This window comes from Capricornis sumatraensis, chromosome 4 (genome assembly GCF_032405125.1).
Source record: "Capricornis sumatraensis isolate serow.1 chromosome 4, serow.2, whole genome shotgun sequence".
In the NCBI taxonomy this organism is placed as follows: domain Eukaryota; kingdom Metazoa; phylum Chordata; class Mammalia; order Artiodactyla; family Bovidae; genus Capricornis; species Capricornis sumatraensis.
In genome coordinates this window covers 71,696,434-71,712,598 of record NC_091072.1, presented here as the reverse complement: position 1 = coordinate 71,712,598, position 16,165 = coordinate 71,696,434, and the positions used below count along the sequence as shown (strand labels likewise).

General features: G+C 61.3%; 1 protein-coding gene across 7 annotated transcripts; it reads left to right on the top strand.

Moving 5' to 3' along the window:
• Window positions 1-16,125, top strand: TNS2 (tensin 2). 7 transcript variants are annotated; one of them, XM_068970834.1, is made up of 29 exons: window positions 1-75; window positions 4,344-4,452; window positions 4,915-4,952; window positions 5,826-5,864; window positions 6,187-6,225; window positions 6,385-6,434; window positions 6,671-6,842; window positions 7,149-7,199; window positions 7,464-7,586; window positions 7,669-7,733; window positions 8,773-8,856; window positions 9,231-9,343; window positions 9,437-9,497; window positions 9,759-9,834; window positions 10,089-10,218; window positions 10,324-10,389; window positions 10,467-10,580; window positions 10,800-12,011; window positions 12,115-12,265; window positions 12,393-12,982; window positions 13,098-13,187; window positions 13,480-13,605; window positions 13,791-13,883; window positions 14,009-14,086; window positions 14,248-14,325; window positions 14,731-14,899; window positions 14,996-15,064; window positions 15,171-15,200; window positions 15,343-16,124. In XM_068970834.1, the coding sequence occupies exons 1-29, from the start codon at window positions 1-3 to the stop codon at window positions 15,479-15,481; spliced, it is 4,230 nt and encodes a 1,409-aa protein (XP_068826935.1). In that variant the 3' UTR covers window positions 15,482-16,124. The 7 variants fall into 7 exon arrangements, with proteins under 7 accessions (XP_068826935.1, XP_068826930.1, XP_068826931.1 ...); XM_068970829.1 differs by lacking the exon at window positions 1-75 and adding an exon at window positions 2,585-2,777 and having other exon boundaries at window positions 12,097-12,265; XM_068970830.1 differs by lacking the exon at window positions 1-75 and adding an exon at window positions 2,585-2,777 and having other exon boundaries at window positions 10,467-10,616.
• The last annotated feature ends 40 nt before the right edge of the window (window positions 16,126-16,165 follow it).

Here is a 16,165-nt window from a genome sequence, read left to right as displayed (position 1 = left end):
ATGGGCTGGCCCGGGGGCTCCCCCTGTTGCTGCCCCGCCCCGCCGCGCCCCCGCCCCGCCGGGCGCCCCCCGCAGGTGAGTGGCCGCGAGGCGCCGGGCGGGAGGGCGGCGGCCTGTACGTCACGGCGCGGCGGGCAGTGCCGTTGGTGGTCGCCAGGGGGCGCGGGGCCGCTGCGCGGGGCGAATGGGCGTGGGGAGCGGAGCGGGCGCGCCAGGTCGGGGGTCTGGAGCCCGGGGCCCGAGGGCCGCGGCCGACAGAGGCCGGAAAGGTGACCAGGGGGCGGGGCCAGCCCACGGCCACTCCCCGGCCGGCCGTCTTGCCTTCGCGCGTCGGGACAGCACTCGCCGCCGCTCGGTCCCGCCACGCACGCGCACCGCCCCCGCAGGCCCGGGACTTGGGCGGGAACTGGCCGGGGAGAGTGTGTATCAGGGTTTTCCTTTTCCACCTTACATCTGGGGAAACCGAGGCAAATGCGGCCTCCATCGTCAGTTTTCCAGATCACCCTGGGCACTCTCCTTTCCTCCCTGTCTCCTTCCCTGGGCCTCACCCCTCCTCCGCGGCTGGGCTCCCAGCTGCTCATCCAACCACAGCTATTTCCAGGAAGGGGGAGCGCGGGTGGAGGGGTTTCTCCAAACAAACCCAGGGCTTTAGAGTGAGAGGGGCCCAGGCTGGGGGAGAGACTGACACAGGCTCAGGAAAGTTGCGGGCTGGAAGAGGGTCAGGGTCCCAGAGCTCTGGCCTGGCCTTACCAAGCTTGCCCCAGGGAGCTGCTTTTCCTGTCAGCACTAGCAGCGGGCTCAGCGCTCTCCCACTTCTATCTCACTTGAGAGGCGCTGCACAGGGTGGGGAGGGACTCAAAGCCATCTTCCCTGGCCACCCAACACAGGGGCTAGTGAGCCACCCACGAGGTCAAGAACGAGGGTCCGAGGAGGTTGGGGACCTGTTGCCAAGCTAGGGGACTTTTCAGCCCCTGTGGAGGCAGCAGAAGTGGAGACAAGCCTGCTGGAGGAGTCCTGGTCGGGGTAACTGCAGTAGGAGGGGAAAAAGACCACCCACACCAGCACCACCACAATACCTTCACCTGCTCCCAGCAGAGCTGGGGCCTGGACCAGGCCGGGCCCGATTGCCCACACTGGCCAGGGGCCCGGAATGTCCTGGGAACCAGCCAGAGCTGGAGGTGGGAGTGGGTTGCAGAGCCAGTGCCCCTCTCCAGTTACTGGTTAGGCTTCCCTCTGGCCAAGGTACCCTGGGGACAGACTTCCTGACCTGGAAGGGGAATTAGAGCTTCAAAGGAGACATCTCAGGCTAGGCCCAGCCCAAGGAAGTGTCCTGAGTGGGCTCATCACAGAGGAGGCAGGGTTAGACCAACCTTGATGGGCACGGGGGAGGGAGAGGGGAGGCTGAGGGCCTGGTGGGAGAAGCCAGAGCTGGGGGAGTTGCCAGAGCCCTGGGACATTCAGTAACTACCGTGCAAATGTTGGGGGGGGGGGACAGGACACACACATTTGCACATTCTTTCAAGCAGCTGGACTGTTCCACTGGACTGCTTTGGGGGGCTGTGATCCAAGACTTAGGGCTGAGAACCCCCAGGCTGTTAACCCCTAACATTTTTTGGAAGATTACTGTCCCCCCCCCCCCTTCCAATGCCCCAGTCCACCTCCTTCCCTTAACTCCTGGGACAGGAAGCTGGCTGTGTTCCCAGGAGGGAGGCAGGAGGCCCGAGGAGGGGGGTGGAGTATGTGTTGGGAGGGGGGCCTCCTGTCCAGTCCTCCAGCCCTGGGACAGCTGCTGAGGAAGAAGAGCGGAGCTGGGGGAGCCATGAAGGTAGTACTAACGCTTGGGGTTGGGGGAGGGCTGGACTGGGAGGAGGAGGGCCCAAGTGGCAAGGCTCCAAAGAGGAGCTAGGGACCCAGGGAGGAGGTGAGTGAAGGACTGTGTCCAGAGCAGGGCAGCTGGGGAGCTTTCAGGAGAAGGGCCTCAAATGCCTTGGGCTAGGGCAGAATAACTGACTCCTGTGGGCAGAGCAGTCTCAGCTGGAATTTGGCTTTCTATGTAGATGGTGGGGGCAAGGGGCCAGTGCATGTTTTCCTCTTCCTGTTGCTTCCAACTAGTGCAACTGAGGCAGAACGCTGACCCTCAGGATGCAGTCCAGGTCCTGAACTGGCTGGGACAACGATTCCCAGCTCCCCCTCCCTCCCACTAGAAGGTCCCTAGAGAGCCTGAGAGTTCAGGCAGGGAGGCTGGCCTGGCAGGGACACGGCGTTCCCCTCTGGCCCTTGAGCCAGGGCCCTGAGACCTAAATTCCCACCCTGCCCCTGCCCCGCCCCACTGGGGGCTGGACCTCAGGATCCCACAGATCCCCGGATAGGGTAGATCCCAGGCCAGGGGGCAGCTCCAGAGCAGGATGGGGTGGGGGCAAAGATCCTGGGCTGACACTCCCAGCAGGGTAGATCCTGGGAATCTGATCTCCTGGCCTCCCCCACATCCTCCCCGCCCCCCACTTCCTGGAGCAGCGACCTGCCCCCTTCCCGCCTGCACTCCCCTCCACTTCCAGGGCTGGGCTTCTCCTCACACCAGCCAGACAGCCTACTCTCCACCCAAGGGAAGCGGCTGCCTCCGCCAGGCCGCTTCCAGGAAGCCCCGGGCCAGGCCCCAGCATTGTTCGGGCCCCAAGGCCAGCACCCCAGGCAGCCAGACAACCATGAAGTCCAGCGGCCCTGTGGAGAGGCTGCTCAGAGCCCTGGGGAGGAGGGACAGCAGCCGGGCCACCAGCAGGGTAGGAGTGCCCTTGACTGGGCAGAGGGGTCGGGGTGGAGGAGTGGGCAGTGGGGGAGGGGGCCAGAACTCCGGCCAGAGCTTCGTCCCAGTTTCAGCCTTCTTCCCTAGTCCCGTGTCCCCTCGTTACTCTGTCTCTTTGGAGCGGCCAGGGCTGTGACATGAGCAGCAGAAGCCTGGGTGATAGCAAATCCTCATCAGCTCCCCTGTCACCTTCCCTGCCCTAGCCCAGGCCAGCCCTGCACGGGCAGGTATACATTATGGTAGGACCTTCCTGGGTACTATTTTGGAGCCCAGGAAGATAGGGGAAATGGGGCAGGGGTGGCAAAGGAAGGAAGGGAGGCGGCCAGGTCTTAGAAGTGCCTTAGACAAGGGGGCTTGACTTGCTTTCCACTGACATCCTCTGCCTGTGCCATTAATACCAAAATGCACCCAAGTTTCCTAGTGGGTCTGGCAGAGTTGGTCCAGCCCAGAAGAGTTCAAGTTGAGTTTAATCCAGCAGCTTCAAGGACAGCCAAGGCACCAGAGGTGCTGCCTGCATCCCCAGGCTGGGGGGCCTAGAGGCCCCATCACTGCCTTTCCCCACATTTTTTTCAGCCTTACCCCTCAAAAAGGCATCTCAGGGCAACATAAGACAGTACTATGTATGGGGGAGGGAGACCGGAACTTGAATGCCAGAGAAGAAAAATAGGAGAGGAGACAAGGAGGTAAACGGTCCCCAGAGGATGGACGGATGGGAACGGTAGTCCTGGGCCGCGGGGGACATCCCAGCCGCTTGCTCACTGCACTCTGGAAGTGGAGAGGCCGGAGAGCAGCGGGTACACCCTCTCCCCTTTCAGTGCTGGAATCCCTCTTGAACCTTCTCAAGTGACTGGGTGCTTACTACATCCTGGAGCAGTAAGGCAGCTAAATATTTCCATGTCGTGCCTCCATCTGCCTCTCCCTCCAGCATGACCGCCCCCTCCTTACACAATTGCTGCCTGCTGCCTTGGTGCACAATGAGTAAACATGTTGTTCTGACAGTGGGGGGAGGAGGGCGTGTCAGCTGCTGGGAGGACGGGGACAGTGGGCGCCAGGGAAGCAGGCCTGGCTGAGGACACTCCTGCTGGGTCATCTGGGTGCTCGTGACTGACGCCCTGCATTCATGTCTGACCCCCTCCCTTCTTACTTCCTACAGGCGCCTCCTGCTAGGGAGGGCAAGATGGGAGGAGAAACAGGTTGCCTTCATAGAGGAGTCGGGAACACCACCCCCTACACCAGAACGGAAGCTCTAGGGTTTGGGTAACAGTGACCACAAGGGTATCACACACCAGGGCCACGTGAGGGGCCTAAGTGATCCCTTGGGGAGGAGCTGACCCAGCTAGGGTGACGCAAGGGGCCGGGTTCTGCGCACTGTTGAGGACAAGCACTATAACTGGTTGGAAGCAGCTGTGGCCAAGTTCGTTTGACAAGTTTGGGGGCTATAGAAAAAGAAGACAGAAAAAGTGCTGTACTCAGGCCCAGCCCCGTTCTGGAGATGGACCCGTGGGAACTGACACCCTTGTCTGTCTGTCCCTCCACCCGTCAGCCTAGGAAAGCTGAGCCACATAGCTTCCGGGAAAAGGTCTTCCGGAAGAAACCACCAGTGTGTGCCGTGTGTAAGGCGGCCATCGATGGGACGGGCGTCTCATGCAGAGGTGAGGTGTCCTGCCCTAGGCTGTGGCTCTGAGAGCATCACCCAGCGCCCCTGGGCTGCACAGCCCCAGCAGGCAGACCCCAGAACAGAGCATGGGCTGGGCACCGTAAGGGTGAAGAGGAACTGCCTCCCCTCCAAACAGCCCTTGCGCCCCCAGCACCCAGGAAGCCTAGTACTCTAAATTACCCTCTCACCTGACCTGGAACTGGGGCTTCCCTCCGTGCCTTCCTCCTCACCTGCACCCACCCTAGAACATTGCCCCTGGGTCCCCCACTCCCTGGCCTGGGCAGTAGCACACCCCTGCCATGTGCTTCCCTTGAACTCTGCCCCTGCTCCCGGACTCCAGCCAGCTCAGTACAGCTGGAGTCCGGGAAGTTTCAGGACCTGGGGAGACAAGAGAGCCACCCCTTCCACTGCCCCAGTAGGCCCGTGCTAACACTCTCCTCCCCTCCATCCCCTCTAGTCTGCAAGGTGGCAACACACAGAAAATGTGAAGCAAAGGTGGGTAATCTGATGTGGGGAGGGGGGCTTGGGGTCCCTTCCTTCTCTGAAATGGGCTTCTCCCCTCTACCCCTCTCATCATTGGGGAACCCCTGCTGGGTAACAGAGGGTACTGTACTGGACCCTTTAAGAACCAACCTATTCCACCCCCTGGAGGACTGGCCCAGGCGGGTGGACAGCAAGACAGCACGTTTGTCTTGGTGCTGTGCCCAGGCTGCAGCTGGCGCGAGGACGGGGGGGTGGGAGGGGGGGGTGGGTGTAGGGAAGAGGAGGAGAACAAGGAGGAGGAAGGGTGGGATGGGTGGGGGTCAAAGCAGAGACTGGTGGCCGGATGGGCTGTGCCTTCCCTCTGGGGAAGGGTCCTCAGGATGCGTGAGTGGGTCTTGTCCTGGGCCCTGGAAAGGCTGGGCAGAAGATGCAAGATGTAGGCAGCACCCACTATCCATTGGCAGCCCCGTCTCTGAGGTGCCCTAGTCCTCCTCCTGCAGTGTGAGGGGTCCTAGGCCCTTGGAGCTTGCTTTGGGGAGCTCTGTGCCCAGGGGCGGGGTCTCCCAGTGAAAGAGGCCAGTGTCTGTCCCTGGCTGTGGCCTGCCTGCATGGCTCTATATATAACTCCTACCCTGCAGCTGGATGAATGGGGGTCTGTGTGGGCAGGGGGCTGGGAGCCAAGAGTAACATGTTGGGGGCCCAGGGGTGGGAGGCCGAGAGGCCAGAGGGGAGGCTCCCTTAAATAGAGGAACCTCAGTTGCAGCCTGTGCCCATCTGCTGACAGCCCCTCCACTTTCTTGCTGAAGCTGAGGGGTGGCCCCATCCTTAAGCCCAGGAGAGCCCATTTCACCAGCAGCTCAGCTCCTCACTCCAGTCTCCTTCCAGGTGACTTCGTCCTGTCAGGCTTTGCCTCCCGTGGAGCTGGTGAGTGTGCTCTGGGATGGGGTGGGGGATCCAGAGAACCAGGCTGCAGTGTCCAGAGGTCTGGTGGCCACAGACGGGCCCCAAGAAGTTCCCTTGAATGGACTGCTGTGCATAGTGGCCATCCTGAGACAGTGGAAAACTTTTTGAGCCCTCTACTCTTGCGTCTTGGGCCTGCTCTGGCTTAGGACTCCTCCCTGTCTCCCTGCCCCACCTAATACATCCCTCACAGGGACACACACAAGCCCTCCCCACTGCCCCCAGGCCCAGACTGGTCCTTGCCCCTTGCCTAACCACTCCCTTTTCCTCCCCCCTCTCCCTCTAGCGGAGAAACACCGCCCCTGTGAGGCGCATAGAGCACCTGGTAAGGTGAAGCTGCAGAGGGGCTTGGGGGGCGGAAGCAGATAGCTGTGGGACTAAGGACCTAGGTCTCTCCTGGAGCAAAATTCATGGAACTCTGGAGTGGGGAAGCCTAGAGTGAGGGGCACAAAAGATGTGTGCAAAATCTCATCTCATCCACCAGGGATCCACCAAGTCTCTGAACCACTCAAAGCAGCGCAGCACTCTGCCCAGGTAAGTAGGGTGCCGGTTGTGGTCCCATATGAGCCCTTTCCTCATACCCCACACCTCAGCCCAGGGCAGTTCCCCCCAACAAAGCTCTCTAGGACAGCCCACCCCCAAAAGGTCAGGACCCAGGGGGCCTCACCTGTAGTCGGCCAGACACCTTTCCATCACACCAGCCTCCCGGTGCCCGCCCCACACCCTCTCCCCGCCCCGCTCTTAACACAGCTTCGCCCCCTCCTCCCCAGGAGCTTCAGCCTGGACCCGCTCATGGAGCGCCGCTGGGACTTGGACCTCACCTACGTGACGGAGCGGATCCTGGCCGCTTCTTTCCCCGCGCGGCCCGACGAGCAGCGACACCGGGGCCACCTGCGCGAGCTGGCTCACGTGCTGCAATCCAAGCACCGTGACAAGTACCTGGTGAGAGGCGGGACCTGTTTCAGTCAGCCAATGAGAGGGCTGGGAGGGCCAGCAGGGCCCGGCGGCTCCCTGACGTCAAACCTGTGGAGGCGGGGCCCCGAGTGGGCGGGGCCCCGGACGCTCCACGGAGCAGACCTAGAAGGCAGACAACTGAAGAGGCTGTCAAAGTTATGCTGGGCCTTAGTCACTTCCTCCTTTTGGAGAAAGACCCTTACTTAGGGTCACAGCAGGTGACACCTCCAAGAATCACCACGCCTCGCTGCCTGGGGTCACTTCGCCTAACGCCCTAACCCACTTTTCCTGCAGCTCTTCAACCTTTCCGAGAAAAGACATGACCTGACCCGCCTAAACCCGAAGGTAGGAGGGAATTAAAACCATCACCCCCAGCCTTCTCAGTATTAATAGTAGCACTTGCCCATATGATTTGTCACTTGGGACAGCCCAAAGCATGGTGCAGCAGGTATCCACCCATCATCTCGGTGAGGAAAGAGCTGAGGCTGTCATCGATACAAGAACAGGCCCCTGACCTTGTCTCCAGGCACCTAAACCCTATCCCTCTTCCACCCCACTCACCTCTTCTTTGGTGGCCACCAGCCCCAATTCCACCCCTGTACCCCTCAGGTCCAGGACTTTGGCTGGCCTGAGCTGCACGCACCCCCCCTAGACAAGCTGTGCTCCATTTGCAAAGCCATGGAGACCTGGCTCAGCGCTGACCCGCAGCACGTGGTCGTATTGTACTGCAAGGTGAGCTGGAACTTCAGGTTCACAGGACTGGGGGCCGTCAGCAAAGGGCCCCAGCAAGCCCTCTATCCCTCTTTGTCCTCAGGGGAGCAAGGGCAAGCTCGGTGTCATCGTCTCTGCCTACATGCACTACAGCAAGATCTCTGCAGGGTAAGGTGCCCCAGCCCCAAGTTCCCACTTCCCCAGGGACCCTCCCTCCAGCTGGCCCTTGATGAGCCCCCCTCCTCTAAAGCCCACCTCAGGGTCCAGAGCCATTTACTATAAACTTGAGCTTTCCACCTCCTTTTTCTCACTTGTACTTCACCACTTTCCTAGGGCTGCTATAACAAAGTGCCACAGACTAAGTAGCTTAAGACAACAGAATTTTGTTGTCTCAGTTCTGGAAGCTAGAAGTCTAAAATCAAGGTGTCAGCGGGGCCACACTCCCGCTGAGACTCTGGGAGTGGCCTCTTCCCAGCTGCCGGTGGTGGCCAGCAGTCCTTGGTGTCCCTTGGCTTATAGGTGGATCGCTCCAGTCTCTGCCTTCATCATCACATGGCCTTCTTCCTGTGTGTCTATGTGTCTGTGTCTCTTCTTCTCTTCTTCTAAGGACACCAGTCCCATTGGATTAAGGGCTCACCCTACTCCAGTATAACATCTTAATTAATTACATCTGCAACGACCCTATGTCCAAATAAGGTCACATTCTGAGGTACATATCTTCTGGGGGGACACAATTCAACCTGTTTTTGTTGTTTAGTCGCTAAGTCATGTCCAACTCTTCTGCCACCCCATGGACTGTAGCCCGCCAGGCTCCTCTGCCATGGGATTTCCCAGGCAAGAATACTGGAGTGGGTGACCATTTCCTTCTCCAGGGGATCTTCCCGACCCAGGGATCAAACCCATGTCTCCTGCATTGGCAGGTGGGTTCTTTACCACTGAGCCACTGGGGAAGCCCCAGTTCAACCCATAGCATGGTCTTATTGTCCCATTTTACCAAAGAAGAAACTAAAACTCAGAAAACGGTTGCCTGCAGCCCAACAACTAGTAAAGTGACTGCTTGTGGGGTTTCTAGTTCTCTTCACCACCACTCTGAACTTCCTCTAGACTTGCGGGGAATCACACCACTCTTCCCTCCCCTGGAGCTTAGGAAAGGGAGACCAGGATGTAACCACCCCCTTAGCCCCCACACTGGCTCCTGTCTCCCCAGGGCAGACCAGGCGCTGGCGACCCTTACCATGCGGAAGTTTTGTGAAGACAAGGTTGCCGCAGAATTGCAGCCCTCCCAGCGCCGGTGAGCAGCCTGGGTGGGGATGGGCCAGGCGAGCAGGTCCCTCCGTGGCTGCCCAGGCCAAGCTTATCTCATTCATACAGCACACCTTCCAGGAGCACCTCCTGTGTGCTCGGGGCTTGTGTCAGGTGCTGAGAATGCAGAGCAAATCCAAGGTCTCTGCTCTCACGGGGCTTATTTACATGCTGGTGGGGTAGAAGGTAACAGACCTATGAATAAATAGACAAGATCGTTTGTGATGTTAGCCAGAGCTATACAGAAAATAAAGCTGAGTCTTGTGATAAAGAGGGACTCACAGGATAGTCAGGGCCCATTGCTGTATCACGTGAGGCCGAGACCTGGAAGGGGCTTCCATCCCCCTTAAATCCCGCCATCAGGTACATCACCTACTTCAGCGGTCTGCTGTCCGGGGCCATCCGCATGAACAGCAGCCCTCTCTTCCTGCACTATGTGCTGGTGCCCGTGCTGCCAGCCTTTGAACCTGGTGCAGGTGAGTCTGCCTGGAATGTGCTCTGTGGGGGGCACTGTCCCCCACCCCCTCTACTCACCGCCCTTCATGGACCTTCTCTTTTTTGCCCTCTAGGTTTCCAGCCCTTCCTCAAGATCTACCAATCCATGCAGCTTGTCTACACATCAGGAGTCTAGTGAGTGCTCTGTTACCAGACCCCTTCTCCCTGAATCCCTGTTTTTCCGCCTTTTCCGGACAGCTGGGCCTCCAGCTCTAGCCACTGCACCCCAAAACTAATAGCATCGTAGAATCCGTTTTACAGATGGGGAAGCTGATGCTTAAAGGGCTCGCGCTCAGGGAGGGCTCAGTCTCTGATCGCCCAACTCCCTCCTGACTCTTCACAGCCTCCGGTGCATCCAAATGCCCCTGATTCAGCTCTGCCCTCTCTCTTCCCCAGTCATGTTGCAGGCCCTGGTCCCCAGCAGCTTTGTATCAGCCTGGAGCCAGCCCTCCTCCTCAAAGGCGATGTCATGGTGAGGGGGCCTTAGCCACAGGGAGAGTCCTGGGGGTGGGGTTGGGGTGGTGGTGAACGCTGCCAGCTGCACCGTCTCTGGAGAGCCATCAGTTCGAGGCAGGTTGGAGGCCAAGGAGGTTGTCTTCCTGATGGGGAGGTCACCTTGGAGTTGAGGCAGAGCAGAGCCGCACCCAGATAGTCCCCAGGGTAGAAGCACAGAGGAGTCGTGTGTGGACACAGAGCCTGAATGCTGGTCTCCCTCCCCTCACCCAGGTAACATGCTATCACAAGGGTAGCCGGGGGACTGACCGGACCCTCGTATTCCGAGTCCAGTTCCACACATGCACCATCCATGGACCACGGCTCATCTTCTCCAAGGACCAGTTGGATGAGGCCTGGGCCGGTGAGTTGGAGACAAGTGGCCTGGGGGCTGGAGCCCGGGTGAAGGCAGGCAGGTGGGTAAGGGCAGGGAGGGGGGCACCTGCTCCTCACTGTCCACTCCCCACAGATGAGAGGTTCCCCTTCCAAGCCTCGGTGGAGTTCGTCTTCTCCTCCAGCCCAGAGAAGATCAAAGGTAAGAGCCAAGCCTGGCAGGGGGCAAGGGGCAGGGGTTGTCTCCCTGCTCCTCACCCCCGGGGCGCCCTTCTATAGGTAGCACCCCACGGAATGAGCCCTCCGTCTCTGTCGACTACAACACTGCAGAGCCCGCAGTGCGCTGGGACTCCTACGAGAACTTCAACCTGCACCATGAGGACAGTGCAGACGGTGTGTGGGGTGCCCCCAGAGGGGGAGGGAGGTGGAGCTTCCGGTGAGGGGACATGCTTCCCTCCCTAGACAGACACCCTCCCAAGAGACACCCCCCGAGCTGGAGTCTCCAGCACCGTCCCCTATTAACACACGCGCTTTGTCTGTTTCTCTCTCTCTCTCTCTCTCTCCCCCACTGTGGCCTGCTTGCTATCCCGCCCGGATCCTCTCCCCACTCAGACTCTGTCACCCACACCCGAGGGCCCCTGGATGGCAGTCCTTATGCCCAGGTGCAGCGAGCCCCCCGCCAGACCCCACCGGCCCCGTCTCCGGAGCCACCCCCACCCCCGCTGCTTTCTGTCAGCAGCGACTCTGGCCATTCCTCCACGCTGACCACAGAGCCGGCCGCCGAGTCCCCTGGCCGGCCACCTCCGACGGCTGCCGAGCGGCAGGAGCTCGAGCGCCTGCTGGGAGGCTGTGGAGTGGCCAGTGGGGGCCGGGGAGCTGGGCGCGAGACGGCCATCCTTGATGATGAAGACCAGCCTGCTGCGGGCGGAGGCCCCCACCTCGGAATATATTCGGGACACAGGCCTGGCCTCAGCCGCCACTGCTCCTGCCGCCAGGGCTACCGGGAACCCTGCGGGGTCCCCAATGGAGGCTACTACCGGCCAGAGGGGACCCTGGAGAGGCGGCGGCTGGCTTTCGGAGCCTATGAGGGGGCCCCCCAGGGCTATGCTGAGCCCTCCGTGGAGAAGAGGCGCCTCTGCCGCTCGCTGTCCGAGGGGCCGTACCCCTACCCACCTGAGCTGGGGAAACCCACCAATGGAGACTTTGGCTACCGCCCCCCAGGCTACCGGGAGGTGGTGATCCTGGAAGACCCAGGGCTGCCTGCGCTGTGCTCGTGCCCCGCCTGTGAGGAGAAGCTAGCACTGCCCACGGCAGCCCTCTATGGGCTGCGGCTGGAGAGGGAGGCTGGAGAGGGCTGGGCGAGTGAGGCTGGTAAGCCCCTCCTGCACCCGGTGCGACCCGGTCACCCGCTGCCCCTGCTGGTGCCTGCCTGCGGGCACCACCATACCCCGCTGCCTGACTACAGCTGCTTGAAGCCACCAAAGGCAGGCGAGGAAGGGCATGAGGGCTGCTCCTATGCCTTGTGCCCCGAGGGCAGGTATGGGCACCCAGGGTACCCTGCCCTGGTGACGTACGGCTATGGAGGCGCGGTTCCCAGTTGCTGCCCAGCATACGGCCGGGTGCCGCACAGCTGTGGGTCTCCAGGTGAGGGCAGAGGGTATCCCAGCCCTCGTCCCCACTCCCCCCGGGCTGGCTCCATCTCCCCTGGCAGCCCGCCCTACCCCCAGTCCAGGAAGCTGAGCTACGAGATCCCTGCAGAGGAAGGAGGGGACCGGTATCCGCTGCCTGGGCACCTGGCCCCAGCAGGACCCTTGGCATCTCCAGGTGAGGCCCTGGGAAGGGGGATGCCCAGGGCAGAAGAGGGTTCTGGGGAATGATGGGGAAAGCACAGACTGAGGAAGAGCTACAGCCCCTTCTCTCCCTGCAGAGTCGCCGGAGCCTGTGTCCTGGAGGGAGGGTCCCAGCGGGCACAGCACCCTGCCCCGGTCCCCGCGAGATGCCCAGTGCAGCACCGCTTCTGAGCTGTCTGGTCCTTCCACACCGCTGCACACCAGCAGCCCCGTCCAGGGCAAGGATAGGTGCTTCGTGGGGCTGGGCAGCTCAGGGGCCTCCTTATCTGGGTAGACACTGAAGCCTGTGTTGGCAGGCACCTCACACAGGGCTCTGCAACCCAACTAAACTCCTGCCCGCCCTCCCTCCCTGCAGCACCCGACGGCAGGACACCCGGTCCCCCACCTTGGCGCCCACTCAGAGACCGAGTCCCGCGGAGGCCTTGCCGCCTGTTTCCCAGGGAGGCGCTGATAAGGCTCCAGAGCTGCCTGCGGGAAGTGGGCCTGAGCCTCCAGCCCCTGGCGCCTTCTCCCCAGCCTCCCCACCCAGCTCTCCCAACGACTGGCCTCAGGAGAGGAGCCCGGGGGGCCACTTGGACAGCGCCAGTACAAGGGGGCCTGTACCCAACACCCTGCCCGGCCTCCGTCACGCCCCCTGGCAGGGCCTGAGAGACCCCCCGGACAGCCCGGACGGGTCCCCCCTCACCCCTGTGCCTACTCAGATGCCCTGGCTTGTGGCCAGCCCAGAACCCCCTCAGAGCTCGCCCACACCTGCCTTTCCTCTGGCTGCATCTTACGACATCAACGGCCCCCCCCAGCCCCCGCTTCCTGAGAAACGCCATCTGCTGGGGCCTGGGCAGCAGCCGGGACCCTGGGGCCCGGAGCAGGCATCACCACCAGCCAGAGGCGCTAGTCACCATGTCACTTTTGCACCTCTGCTCCCGGATAATGCCCCCCAACCCCCAGGTATAAAGGCCTTCAGAAGGCTGGGGCCACCTTAGGAGAACCCTGGTTTCCAGGGAGGGGCATGGCATGGGGACTGGGGAGCCCTGGGGTAAAGCTTAGTCCCTTCCTGTTCTAGAGCCCCCAATGCAAGAGAGCCAGAGCAATGTCAAGTTTGTCCAGGACACATCCAAGTTCTGGTACAAGCCACACCTGTCCCGTGACCAAGGTGAGAAGCCAGCCTGCCCCTACTCCCTCCGGGCCTCTGGCTCAGCTTCTGGTTTGTGCCACTTCATCAGTGGGCCTCCTTTGGGCCGAGCCTCTTTCTAGCAGGTGATTCTGGGTTTTAGGCCCGAGGAGGTCTCACCCGCTCAGTGCCCAGTGCACTGACTCCCCAGTGGCATCCTGGGTGCTGACACCACAGCTGTCAGGGCCAGAGGTCTGGGGGGCTCGGGCAGCAGAGCGGAGGGGCTACCTGGGGCTTGGTCTGCCCCTGTGAAAGCTTCTCCCGCCTCCCCCAGCCATCACCCTGCTGAAGGACAAAGACCCTGGGGCCTTCCTGATCAGGGACAGTCATTCATTCCAAGGAGCCTATGGGCTGGCTCTCAAGGTGGCCACGCCCCCTCCCAGCGCCCAGTCCTGGAAAGGTACAGAGTGGCCCAGCCTGAGGGGGAGGGGATGGGGTGAGGGAGGCACAGAGGCAAGACCAGGCAGGGTGGCCCGTGTCACTTCATAGTAGGGAGGAGGAGGAGATGAGCTCTCCTGCTTGGTAGAGAATTCCAGCAGAGAAGTAGAACCTGGAATCTTCTCCCCTCCTCTCCACTCCTGTCAGGGGACCCCTCGGAACAGCTGGTCCGCCATTTTCTCATTGAGACTGGGCCCAAAGGTGTGAAGATCAAGGGCTGTCCCAGCGAGCCCTACTTTGGTGAGAGGCAGGGGTGGGGAAGGCTGCACTTGGCATTGCAGGGAGGCCAAGAGTTGTCAGGAGGGAGGTGGAGGACTGGAGGTGTCTCTGGGCACCTCGGGAGCCCACTCCCCTCTCCGCTGCAGGCAGCCTGTCAGCCCTGGTCTCCCAGCACTCCATCTCCCCACTGTCCCTGCCCTGCTGCCTGCGCATTCCCAGCAAAGGTGGGTGTCTGGGCATCTGTCCTCCCCCTTCTCCCCTCCCACTGTGGCCAAAGGCACAATCTCCGGTCCTGGCTCCCTGCCTGCCTGCCTTCCCTTGGGACGGCAGAGGGTGCCCTCAGCTCCTGGGACTGCCACTCCCTGCTGACCCCCATTTCCCTCAGATCCTCTGGAGGAGGTCCCAGAGGCCCCAGTGCCCAGCAACATGAGTACAGCGGCAGACCTCCTGCGTCAAGGCGCCGGTACGGGCCTCTCCCTCCTTCCCTTCCCCGGGCACCAGATAGGACACCCCTGACACATGGGGAACAGAAAGGCCTTGTGTGTGGGCCAGCCCTGGCAGATGCACCTCACCCCGGAAGGCAGGGGAGGCCTGTCCCCATAGACATGATGGGACGGGGAGACCTGTCTAGGCTGCAGGGGTGCGGTCTTGCTAGAATGCAGATTCTCCAGCCTCTTTCCAGCATCTCTGACTAAAGACCGCGCAGTCACCTGCCTTTTTACAGGCTACCTGTGTGACGGATGCATTTTGAGCAGCACTAGCTGGGGAAAGTGCGAGAGCTGGGCGGGTGGAACACGGAGGGGAGATGGAGCTGGGGTTGGCAGAGCCACCGCTCCCTGCTCCCTTCAACCCACTCCTCACCGTGCAGCCTGCAGCGTGCTCTACCTGACCTCAGTGGAGACGGAGTCGCTGACAGGCCCCCAAGCAGTGGCACGGGCCAGCTCCGCAGCTCTGAGCTGCAGCCCCCGCCCTGCGCCAGCCGTCGTCCACTTCAAGGTCTCAGCCCAGGGCATCACACTCACAGACAACCAAAGGAAGTGAGTATGTGTGCCGGGTAAGCCCCTGGGGGACCCTAGGCACAGACCCCGGGGGCCCCGATTTCTGGGTGACTTTCCCCACCCTCGTCCTTCCAGGCTCTTCTTTCGCCGCCATTATCCAGTGAACAGCATCACCTTCTCCAGCACTGACCCTCAGGACCGGAGGTGACCCTCCCTCCCAGCCCTTTCATCCCACAGTCCCCACAGCCCAGCTTCTCCACTGGTAGCTCTTCCCTGGGTGCATCCCTTCACAGTTCTTCTCCTTCCGCAGATGGACCAACTCCGACGGGACCACCTCCAAGTAAGCCTCTGCCAGGGTGCCATCTCCCCTCCCAGCGCGGCATCAGCGTGGTGTCCAGGCGCCTGCTTGCTCCCCATCCCTGGCATGGCCATCCCTGAGGAAGGGGTGCTCAGCGCTCCCCACCCTGCCTTTGTGCCCCCAGGATCTTTGGTTTCGTGGCCAAGAAGCCGGGAAGCCCTTGGGAGAATGTGTGCCACCTCTTCGCAGAGCTTGACCCGGATCAGCCTGCAGGCGCCATTGTCACCTTCATCACCAAAGTTTTACTGGGCCAGAGGAAATGAAGGAAGGCCACAAGCTCCAAGCCCACGTCGACACTGTGCCTCTCTCAGCACCACACAGCCCTCACTTCCCCTGGCCTGGACCCAGGAGACCCAGGAGCCGGCCTCTCCCCTAGAAACGGGGAGCGGACACAACGGCCTGGGACGCTGCTCTCCTTCCCCACCCCCAGCCTGCTAAGCGAAGTGGATGGGCCCATGAGATGACCTTGCATGTGAGCAGAGGGCAGAGACGGTGTGTGAGGGTGAGGTGGTGGAGCCTGGAAGGAGTTATCTGGACAGCCCCACCTGCAGGAGAGCATCTGCGCTGGAGGGGGAGACAGGCCTTGCCTGCTCCACCAGTGGCAGGTCCCAGCACGGCAGGGAGAGGGGAGAGGTGTGGGGAGCAAGGCACTCCCTCCTTTGCCTCCCCTCTGAGCAGAGAGATCAGAGTAGGATCACATGAAAAGGGGGGGAAAGAAAAAAAAAATAAGAGTCTATTTTTGTCTAATAATAAAGAGTTTCTATAATGTTTAGTTAGAGCTGGACTCATGCCTGTTTCCAGGAAGGACAAAGCCTTGGGTCTCCCAGGACCACACCTGTGTTTCTTAGGGGATCCCAGGCCCAAGCCATGTCTGTGGGACACACACGATCCCTCTCCCTGGCCCCACAGCCCTTCGCCGCTCCCTCCTCCAGCCCTGTCCCCGGCTC